General features: G+C 38.0%; 1 protein-coding gene across 1 annotated transcript in view; it reads right to left on the bottom strand.

The window, feature by feature from the left end:
* LOC102843189 (dystrophin-like) overlaps nucleotides 1-12,314 on the bottom strand; it is a 1,161,727-nt gene that overhangs the window by 174,098 nt on the left and 975,315 nt on the right. Inside the window, exons 10-11 of the mRNA XM_006881860.1 lie at nucleotides 4,940-5,128; nucleotides 2,728-2,909 (exon numbers count right to left, since the gene is read on the bottom strand). Coding sequence (XP_006881922.1) covers nucleotides 2,728-2,909; nucleotides 4,940-5,128 — 371 coding nt within the window. The remainder of the gene's footprint in view (nucleotides 1-2,727; nucleotides 2,910-4,939; nucleotides 5,129-12,314) is intronic.

Below are 12,314 nucleotides of genomic sequence, written 5' to 3'. Positions count from 1 at the left end.
AGAGAGACACCCTTGCTCTTCAATACTTTGGAGAGGTCCCTAACAGCAGACTTTCCCATGGCAATATGCCTTTTAATTTCCTGGCTGCTGGTGCCAAGACTGTTGACTGTGGAGCCAAGCAAACTAAATCAATGACTAAGGATGACAAATCCATGCCTTTGCACTGTGGTGAATGAGAAGAATTTTCAATATCCTATGGACAACTTAAGAACCAAACAGGTATGTCTTGGAGAAAGGAAAACCAGAATGCTCTTTGGAAGCAAAGATGACAAAGCTTCATCTCATATACTTTAGGCATGTTGCTAGGAGTGGCTACGGCTTGGAAAGAGACTCCATGCTTGGTCAGTGAAAGAGAGAAAAACCCTCAAAGAGATGGCTTGATGTAGTAACTGCAGCAATGAACTAAAATGTTTCAGAGATGATAAGGATGGCACAGGACAGGAAAAGGTTCAGATCTACTGTTCACAGTGTCACTCTGAATCATACTTGACTCAAAGTCACTTACAAATCACAATATGTTATTCAACCCATGCTCAAGCAGGCATGATGACCTCTGAAGGGTCAATTGGCACCCTTTCTTTGTGAAAGCATTGGAGGTGTGAATTAATATAATCTTTAAAATTTTTTTTATTAGTTCTTTAGTGAAAACCTACTGGAGGGTCAGCTGTGAGTCAGTTCTGACACAAAGGCATACAGTAACAGCAGTTCTTTATTGGTGTTCTGGGTGTGGAACCCATATAGTGTGTCGCACTACTAACTAAAAGTCCTCATGTCTGTAGTGGTCAGAATCCACCAGTGTCTCCTGGGAAGAAAGACGGATAGTTTCCTCTGAAGATTTACAGCCTTAGAAACCCAGTGGAGTTTCTCAACAGAGAAACTCAATGGCAGTGAACTGAGTCTGAGCTATTTCCCAGGCCTCCTTACTCCAACGTATTCATGTATTTGGAAGTAAAAGATACTATGTCAGAAAGAAAGCTAACCGTCACAATAACCATGATGAGAGAAATTGACAGATTGTATATTATTTAATTCATTAACTAAAATCTGGAATATTTGTTAAATACAGACAACAAACTCTTTTGATAATGAGTTTGTGTTTCCTCTCCCCTCCAAAAGCTGAACAAATCACTTCCAGCATAGTTTACGTAACCATTTCTATCATTTAGCACTTAATACATTTTAAGCATGACACACACATAGTCAATAAAAATGGCAGAGAAGAGGCAGTGTTATTTACAAATCCCCATAAGCTTTTTGTCATTGAATCTACTTTGATTCATAGTCAGGAGAAGACTACCCCTCTTTCTCCAGAGGAACCAATGGTGGCTTAGAACTGTCTGCCTTCGGCTCAAAAGCACAACTTTTTTACCTAGTAGGCCACTGGTGCTCACATAAAGGAGTGGAAAAACAACTTGATCTATTTCCCTTGTTATTTACAGCCGCAGAACCCAAAGGAGGATCAGCTATGAGTCAGTCTCAACTCAATGGCATTGAAGTTTTTTGAGATGGCATGTGTAGAGTTTGGACTAGTCAAATCATTATGATTATTGTAAATCTCACCCCAGGAGTTATAATATGATCATGATGCTCTCTCAGCAAGTAAAAGATGTCAATGTGCACTGACAAGTATTTGCTGCTATGAAATACAGAATATTCAATTAAAGACAGTTATTTGTTAAGAGTTTATCTCATATATCCTTCCTTATTTTTTTATATTCTAGATATATTCTTATTCTTTTTGAAGATGTAAAAAGTATGTTCTCCCTTCCATATTATTACACTATAATTTAGTACTGGAATAGTAAGCATCTCTGCATATCTAATGAGCTTCTGTGGTCCTATTTTAAAGTATTTTTAATCTTCATAAATAACAGCTAAGTAAACGTAAGGCTCTTTGGACAATTTCTTTGGTTTAATGTATTCAAATCCACATTTGGCACTCCATTCCTGTTCATTTAAAAAATAAATCTTATCTCATAGGCTCTCCATGAATACACACACCACCTAACACTATAAATCAAAGCAACACATACTGAATGATGAGATCAACCTGTTAGTTTCAAAAGATACCTGCCATTCTCAGAAATGTCTTAATTTTTTTAAAATTAAGTCAATAAACAGCCTTTTTTTATTAATTTCAATGAACATCTACAGAGATTTTGGATTCATTCATTCATTTAAACAGCCTATTCTTAAAATGAGTCCTAGCCATGCAATGTAACAGTTTGCTTGAATCAGGATTTCTAAACACAGATGAAGATTATTTCATTTTTCTCCCCGCCCCCGAGCATTTTCATAAACAAATGAAAAGAAATCTTAACTATTTTCAAGAGGTTTTCCTCCAAAAGAGTAATTCTTCATCAAGTGCAACTAATAGATAATTTTACAAAAATTGTTTACTGGGCATGCGTCCATGTCGTCCACATTCACAGTTTACTTGGCATAGAAAATGAAGAGAATATAAACTATGGCCAAAAATTTGGCAACTCTGACTTCATTGTTCTGTAGATAATGGCATGACTATCCTACATCCCGACTCCAATTACAAAAGTGATAACAAAAATGAGAGTTTTGACAGTCCAATTTCAATGTCACTTTAAGAAGCACTTCACAACTTAAATCCAAAGAGAGAAAGAGAGTTCTGGAATAACCCTGCAGTCACATCAAAATGGTAGCAGTATTCCAATAACTGCAATTTGTCTTAATTAAAAACAAATAAAGACTTACTTGCTTTGTTTTTCCATGCTAGCTACCCGGAGGCATTCCCAACGAGAATTTAAGAGATTCATTTGTTCTTGTACTTCAGTTTCTTCGTCTTCTGATAATTTCCCTGCTCCAATCAGTTGACTTCCCAATTGGAGAACATTACCAACCCGTCCCTGATGAGATGTCAAATCCATCATGTACCCCTGACAGGAAAAGAAGTTAACAATAGTAATTAATACTTTAGAGAAATCTTTATGGCTTTTTCATTTGAAAAATTGTACACAGTCAAAATAAATTCCCAGTCAAACATTTTCATTTTATTGCAAGAAATCTATTAGAGTTTTTAATACAAATCAAGCAAAGTGAGACACAAATGAGTTCACTAGAGACATGCTTGATTTGTGACAGTCCAATACCTTTCAACAGAACTTTCTGACTACAAGAGACTAGAAATAAAGGTGGGGCAATCAAAGAGAATTGACTCAACATGGGCTGCCAAAAGAATAATCAAAAGAGCTTTGAAAGGGATACAACCAGAATTACTCTTTAGAGGCAATGCAGGTGAAACCTCATCTCACAAACTTTGGGGATGTTGTCAGGAGGGACCGGACCTTGGAAAAAAGACATCATATTAGGAATGACGGAAAATCAAAGAAAGAGAAGATAACCCTAAATGAAATGGAATGCCACAATAACAGCAACAAGGGGACTGAGACAAGACAGAAATTGTGATAGTGACACAGGATAGGGTTGGGTTAGGCTGAGATCTATTGTTTTTCATAGAGTCCCTATGAGTCATGATCAACTCAAAGACACCTGACAATAACAACTTCAGAAAATCAGCAAGTAACAACTCTATGGATCAGAGAGTTCAGATCCACAACCTATCATGTGGGTGCTCCACGACAAGTCAGAGTTATGTTCATTTGCACAAGAGTCAGTGCTACAACACTGTCATAGGGGACTTTTATGGAAGCATACCCTGAGTTAAGGAAGTCTGTGTAAGTGACTTTCCATGGGAGACTTCCTATGGAGGACAGTAAGGGAGAAAGAGGAGCAGGAAACAGGACTGGGCAAGGAGAAGCAGCTAGGCAAAGACGTAATCTCAATGCAAGTCTCTCAGAAAGAGTTTTTACAATGATAATACATGGGCACTCTGGAACATAAATTCTGCCTTGGCATTGTTTTAACATGAGAGATGGGAATTAACCTTGCACCCTATTCCTGCCACAAGTTATTCGCAAAACAAACTTTGTACATCTTCAAGGATTTCCTCTAAGAGACAACTGCAGAAGCTGGCTGCTAGAATTCTAAGGACATCTGATGAACTTTCATTGCTTTCTATTTCAAAATGACAATTATATTACAATCAACACCCATGACAGCGGTAGTCCAGAAATCAAAAGATATGTTACACTGAGAAAGCCTGCTGTCAAGGACCTCCTCGAGGTGCTAAAGAGCAAGGGTATCAATTTAAAGACTAAGGTGTACCTGGCCCAAGCAGTCAATTGCTTTCTATGCATCTGAATGTTAGTCAATGAATGAGGAAGATTGAAGAAGAATCAATGTCTCTGAATTTTACTGTTGATAAAGAGCATTGCAAGTATACCATGGACTGTCAAAAGAACAAAGAAATTCACCTTGGAAGAACCAGCACCAGGGTGCACTTTAGGGGCAAATTGATGAGACGTCATATTACATACTTTGGGCACGTTGTTAGGAAGGCGAGTTCTGGAGAAAGAAACATCATTCTGGGAATGGTGGAGGGTTAGTACAAGAGAGGGAAGACCTTCAGTGAGCTGGATTGAGAATGACTGCAACAATGGGTTCACACAAAGCATGTCTGAGCTTGTGAGGATGGCGCAGAATAGGGCAAGGAGTCAACCTGCTCAATCCGTAGTTCATAGGCTCTCTAGGAGTCATAGTAAGCACGACGGCTTCTAACAGCAGCGACAACAAGACAGAAACCAAAGCCTGTTGCCATCAAGTCAATCCAAGGTTGATGGTTTGAATTCACTCAGGGGCAACTTTCCGGGGAGGGAGGAAAGGCCCGGTCATCAACTTCCAAAAGGTCATTATTCTTGAAGATCCTATGGAGGTCAGTTCTATTCGACATGCATGGAGTTGCCATTAGAAGAGTGTAAGGAACTTAGGTAAAAATTGAGACCCAAAATTTGACTGGTGGTTATGCTAAAGCACATGCTCCATATCCCAACGCAGTGCTCGGTTTTACCTCATGAGTGTGAAATTGTTCCTTTACTTCTTCTACATCACTGGAAACCTCTCCCTGGGCTCGCAGAGCATCCTCGGCAGAAAGGAGCCACGAGAGCACTTCCTCCAAAGCTGTTTGGTAAGTGTCCAGGTTGACTTCACTCCCCACCAGTGAGCGGCCAAATGGCTTGTCTTCAGGAGCTTCCAAATGCTGAACAATAAAATAAACTGGGTGTTAGCCAATTAGGATCTCGGCAAACCGTTCCAGTACATTAAATGATAGATCGGATAACATATTTAAAATGCTAGAAATGGCCCCTTGCATTATTGGAGACATGGACAGCAGACACACACAGAGGAGAGGCTGCATTTAACATCCTCACAAATACACGCTCACATTCTCAAAAGGCAAATGAAATCCCCACCAAATGACTATCTCATGAAAGCTCTTTCGGATTACTATAAAGAGTGAGTTATTACAGCATCTCATCACGTTGCATTTTCAATGCTATGATATTTCATCCATGGGCAATTATTTTTCAGTTGCAATTTTCCATCCTTTACATATACATTAGTGTTATTCTTTTTAGGCACTTTTGCAATGGTGTGAAAGGAAAAAATATTTTTACAAAGGAAATACTCTTCCTGAGAGATACTAGATAGTGAACAAGGTCAGAAAGTTAATAGAATACATTTGTCACTATGAAAGTAAGTGCTGAGGTGAGGGGTTATTAAGTTTGAAAAAAAAATATATATATATATAGATAGATAGAGAGAGAGAGAGAGAACACAAATATGGAATTTCTATCTGAATAATTATTTGTATGAGTTTGTTATGTATTTCCAAAAGAATATGTTGAGTGAAGTCCCCAGGTTAATATGCAAAGAGTTAATATGCTCTGCATTTGACTGAAAGGTTGGAAGTGTGAGTTCACCCAGAGACACCCTGACACCTTGGAGGTAAGGCCTGGTGATTTACTTTTTTTTTTTTAAATAAGCCGTGAAACCTCTGGAAACTCTATGCCATAGAATTTTACTCTGAAAGCCATGGCCTTATCATCATTTATATTGGCCTGACAATAATTGATTATGGTTTAAGTTGCAAGATACTATCTGAAGATAAGTAAAAGATACTATAACTGCTAAAATTCATTAAATATCATACAGACATTAAGATTCTTAACGGCTGTCTTAAAATTTCTTCTGAGATATTAAAGCCTAGAATATTAATTAGAATATGAAAATTAATAAACTATAATTATAGAAAAAAAAAAGATCCAAAGTGTCCATAATTTTAAAACAGGATTCAAGTCACCTATGAAGCAATTGCTTAAATGGACAACAAAATATGTCCTGTCATCTTGAAACTATTATTCATATTAAAGGTATATTAAAGCAAACAAGGGCTTTTAGAGGAAAAAGTGTCAGACACAGTAAGATTGGCGCAGGATAGAGGAGGGTTTAGGGTTGCCGTACATAGGGTCACTATGAATCGCTGGTGACTCGACAGCACATAACAACAACTGTTGAGTTAGAATTGTCTCATATCTGACCTTCTAGCAGGTCTTCAGAGGCTGTATCATTACACAGGAGGAGAGTGCCCAGCTTTCTCAGAATCACATCTTTGAGTCTTCATTTTTCCTTTGAACTTGGGTTTTGTAATTGCACTTCAAAGGGGCAATGGGGTATGCACATGAGAAAGTAAATGAGTACATTTGTTTCTACTCCATAAGTGGTTCTGGTGTCCCAGAAGAGAACCCTGGAATACCCACAATGCAAGAGTGCTTAGAGAGACTCAAAGGCTGGACAAGATTGCACACCTACAACTGAGCAAGGCACGTTTGTTTGAACCAAAACTTGCTTCTAATACAAAAAGGGCAGTTGACAAAAACAAAGGCAATCAAGGAATATAACTACATCCTTTCTTACTCTTACTACTTTCCTATATTGTTGTGTGCCCAAAATCTTAGAACAATGTGAATTATTGATATCAGCCCTCTGTGAAACAGGAAAATTGATATGGTTCCTATTAAATAGCTCACTAAAACCTATTGAGAATCTTGAATTCAAACAATCGCCAAATGATAAACTATAAACACAATTAGCCATGTAACAAAACACTATGCTTTATCCTATGCTGAAATATGAGTAAGAAAAAACTTTATGATTTACTTTCTTTGGGACTTTTGAAAAATTTATATTGGTTTGCATATAAAATTCATATACACTGTGTTTCACAAATTCCTTCATTCATATTGTTTCATACTATCATCCCATACACTGTATATTATAAAATTAATCACCTTTGATCTATGCCCACTATTACCAAGTTGTCTTAGGTCTTTACTGGATCTTTCCAAATTCTTTCACCTCTTCCCATCAGACTCTACAATCTAGTAATTTCCTTCTCTCCCTTAGTACCCATGCCCCCAACCTGTTCCCATTTTGAACTTTTGTACTCATCTTACCAATGATCCTTGATTTACTTATATTTTTATACATTTACGTTTTTATGGAAAATTATAAAATGTGAATTAGTAAAACTAATAAATGTATATATGTATTTATATTTATCAATATAGTGATACCCAAAATTCTCAACGAGGTCGTAAATTTTTCTTACCGAAAACATTCTATTTCAAATTTTAAGTCACAATGCATCATTGATTCATGAATTCCTTTCAGTTAACCATACACAGAAATTCTTATAAATTGAATGGAATAAATAGTACTGATCTGTGTCACTTAAAATAAGAATTAGGGTTAAGTAGTTTTGGTAAAATTGCCAGACTTGGTTATTTACCATTTGAATACGTGGATCACAACAAATTGTGGCCAACTTTGAAAAGAATGAGAATCTTGAAACACCTGATCGTACTCCTCCCGTGAAACCTGTACTTGAATCAGGAGGCAGTCGTCAAAAGAGAGCAAGGAAAGTGCATGGTTCAAAAATAAGGAGTGCATCAGGGATATGTTATCTCTATACCTTTTCAGATCATCTGGGAGGCTGGACTTTATGACGAGGAATGTGGCATCAGGACTAGGGGAAGACTCATCAGCAATCTGCATTATGCAGATAACACAACCCTGCTTGCTGAAACTGAGGAGGACCTGAAGCATTTCCTGCAGAAGGTCATGGACCATAGTCTTCAATAAGGGTTGAAGCTCAACATCAAGACAAAGATTCTCCCTACTGGTGCAATTGACAGCACTATGATAGATGGAGAGGAGATTGAGGTTGTTAACAATTACAGCTTGCTTGGTTCCACAATCAGCACTCTTGGCATCAGCAGTTGGGAAATCAAAAGGCAAGTTGCACTAGGAAAATCTGCTGTTAGGGACCTCTCCAGAGTGCTGAGGAGCAAGAATGTCAGTCCAAACTGAAGTGTGCCTTATCTAGGCGATGGTCTTCACAAATACTTGTTATGGACAATGATCATCGATGACAGAAGAAAAATTGATGCCTTTGAGTTGTGCTGCTAGACAAGAGTATTGGACATATCGTAGACTGCCAAGAGAGCTAACAGATCTGTCCTAAAGAGGGTGAAGGCAAGTTTCTCCTTGGAGGCAAGGATTTTGATGCTCCATCTCAAATACTAGGCCATATAGCCAGTAGGAATCACTCTTTGGAGAAGGATATTATGCTTGGAAGGATTGAGGGACAGTGTAGGATAGGAAGACCCCAGCTGAGATACATTGACACAGTAACCGGGGTAATAAAGGTAGGTGGGTCAAAGACAGTGAGACTGACTCAGAATAGAGTCATAGTCAACTTGACAATACATACCAACAACAACAAACGCATATCTACATATGTTTACCTAGTCAATATATAACTTTGACTGGATTTTCTGTTGTTGCTATTATTTTTTTTTCTTCTGAACGTGCTGAAACAAGATTGGTTGGGCAAGGTTCTATAGTTATTAAAAACAGTTATTAAAAAGTTATTCATAGGGGAGCTCTGGTGGCTTAGTGGCAAGAAGCTACACTGCAATCCCAGAGGTACGCAGTTCAAATCCACCAGATGCTCTGCCAGAGAAGGACAGGCAATCTCCTCCTGTACCAGTCAGATCTGATTTGATGATACACACACACACACACACACAAGATTATTTTAAAAAATTTAGAAAAGCTATTCATAAAATAAGACACGTGTGTGCAACAATGAATGAATGGAAACCCTAAGTCTCTGTAAACTTTCATTAAAACAAAAAAGAAAGACACTTGTGTAAATTCACTGCTTGCAACAGACCCTCAGAAGAAAATAGATTTTATTTAACAGAGTTGGGAAACAAAGAAAGATATATGAAGTTTTGCACTTGGCTTTATCACTTGAAAATATGTTTGCGTTGCCAGAGAGTTTCACATACCACCAGAGTATGTGGCCGATTCCTCCTTTCCTGTGAAATTTGATCCTCACTTTACAAAGAAGACAATTTGATGTAACAAAGGCAGTCATCAGTCTTATCTGGAGCATAGAGGCCAGTGTTTTGAACCGGAACTATTCTTTCCCCTACTTTCCAATGTCATTCTAATTTCTATCTTTATCACAGTAGTTTAGGCTCTTCTGCCAATAATGATTCCATAGAGAAGCTTACCCGTGAATGGAGGAAACTAATTTGTTCACTTAGAAAGGGAGAACCCTAAAAAGGATTCAACAAAATCAGCAGAACCTCAGAAGCTTAATTACTGCTTTGTGTGTGTGTGAGGAGATATCCTGTTATGTCACATATGTTCCTTCAAGATATTGCTAATAATGCATAAAGATGGAGGAGTAGGACGGACAAAGAAAACAATGGAAATCAAAAGACGACCTGTGTGAGCCCTGCTTATCCAGGGCAAACGTCTGGAAATTTCTTTCCAGTAAAGATTTCTAGTAATAGAAACTGTCATCATAAAGCATAGAGCAATAGCCTTGACACCAGGCTGTACATAAATATTTTTAAAAGCCCAGTTTACTATCTGCCTTGGGTATGTTATCTCTGGTAAGATATTTTTCCTTACCCAGGTCCCAGTTTCCTCATCTGTAAAACAAGGAAGATAAAATGCTATCTCCACTGGATTGTTGGAAAGATTATATGAGACAATGCATATAAAATGCTAAGCACATACTAATTTTCAAGAAATGCTCTGTAATGCCTGCATTTGGGGACCAATGTGCATTGAAATGGCAAATGGCTTTTACGAGGAAACAGAGTTGAATGAGCTGTGTGTGTATTTTTAGAAACAGAATTCTGGCCATTCCAACTGAGATAAGTCATCACTTGGCTACATACAGGTAGTGAAACTAGCAATCCAGCAAACCACAAAGCTCTCAGAAAAATAGCTGGGACATTTCCGCAGGGCACAATCTATCACCGCACAGGTTTATAATGCCGAGGAAGCCGATCTACTTTGACAAAGGTCCCCAAATTCCACTTTAAAATGGGATACAAGCTTTAACCTGGGTAAAAGGAAAACAGACTAAAAACAGTTTTATTATGCTCAAATGTATAAATGCTTCCAGAACATTTGAAATTTTTATTATTCTTGGTTCCTCCAAAATGTGTCATCCTTCTCTTTTATGGTTGAAGCCAGTGCATGGATGGTGAAATTTTTGGTGTATTCTATAATCTTTTTATCCCTCAGTGAAAGCTTATTTCAGAACGAAAGGATTACAGAAGGATAACCAAGTGGTCCTTTTACTAAATAACAGAACAGTAGTTCAGGGGAACCAGGATTAGCGTCGAGAAATACTCTTGCTGCATTTCTGCTCTGTCTCCTCACAGATATAACATGTACACCCAGGTATTATTCAAAAGTATGAGAAATGATTACTGAAGTGATTTGTGAGAAATTAATCCATCATGTAACAGTTTACCTGACATCCAATCTAATGATGCCATTAAATAGGTGATGTTTAATACCGCTTGTGCCTGAAATTCAGCTCAAAGTCAAGCCCTAATGAGATTTTAAGGGAAAATTACAGACTGGTGTTAAAGCAATATTCAAATCACCACCAGCACCACCACTACAACCACACATGGAACAGCAATAACAAGCGCTGTCATTATTTATTGGGCATTTAGTGTCAGTCAATTTGCTAAACACTTAACATGCAATGCATTGTTTTTCACACCGGGTCAGGATGTCAGAGAATAGCAGGGCAAGGAAATGGGAGTTGAAAACGAAAGTAACTTGTCAAAGATCCCACAGAGGGTAATTGTTTGTTCTCAGATTTGAAATCAGGTGACTAATTTCCATAGCCCACAGCTTGGGGCGGGGTGGAGTGGGGGGGAGCTGGTAAATCTCTTTTAATAAAGGCAATGGAAATTTCCAAAGCAGTTACAGATACACAGATAGACAAGGAAAACAAACAGATCTAGACAACTGCAAAGGACTATCATGAGCACATGTAAGTGTAGCAAATGGAAGTCTACACTTATATTAGCATATGCTGTAAATATGTCCGTGTATATAGCAGGGCCAATAGGGTCAAAGCTATGGAAACAACTTTGTCATAAGCAAAAATCCTGAAGGAATGAGTTGTTTGTACTGGGTTCCTTGGGACCAGTCTTTGGGACACCAACACAGGAACGAAGACAATGCTCCACATCCTGCTTTGACCAAACTGGTGCCTTTAAAGATTGCAAGCAAATACTACATAACAAAGGAGAGACTAGAGAGTATCATGCTGAGTGAAATAACTCAGTCATAAAGGACAAATACCGTGTAAGACCACTATTGTAAAAATAAGGGGATAACGGAACAAGTTATGTATAAATATTCAAAGGGGTAACAAGAGAAGGGGATATAATAATGAGTACAAGGTGAAATCATTAATTAGGGTAGCAGAGGTCACTGCGCAGGGGATGTATTAAAGAATAGGAAATATTCCATGAGGATTTGAAGAGGGGATATTGAGCATAGATCAACGTCAATTTGTTACATAAAATACAATGAATATGAATGATTGTATAAAGCACAATATATATGAATGCTTCTAAGCAACCCAATTTAAAAAAATGCAAAAATAGTAGACATCTAAATTGCAACTATCAGTTTCTTTTTCCCGAATACAAAATGGGAATTAAAGTAAAGATGCACTGAAAGAATTGGTCCAAAGAACCAATGGATCATGGGACTCTCAGCCTCCATGACACTGAGGTCAGATGAACTAGATGGTGCCCAGCTATCGGCACTGTGCACTTTCAAACACAGGTGAAAAACCATTTTAAAAAGGCCAGGATCACCAGCTCAATAGAGAGTAGTGGAATTCCCAAGATTATGATACTTCTTGTTGTTGTTATATGCTGGCGAGTCACTTGCGACTCATAACGACAAGAGCCCTAAACCCTGCTCTATCCTGTGCCAACCTCACTGTTTCTGACACACCTACTTCCATTAACCCAATCACT

This window comes from Elephantulus edwardii, unplaced genomic scaffold (genome assembly GCF_000299155.1).
Source record: "Elephantulus edwardii isolate Elephantulus edwardi_28Jun2011 unplaced genomic scaffold, EleEdw1.0 scaffold00016, whole genome shotgun sequence".
NCBI lineage: Eukaryota > Metazoa > Chordata > Mammalia > Macroscelidea > Macroscelididae > Elephantulus > Elephantulus edwardii.
Note: the sequence above shows the minus strand (reverse complement) of the source record. Positions and strands in the feature narration are given on the sequence as shown.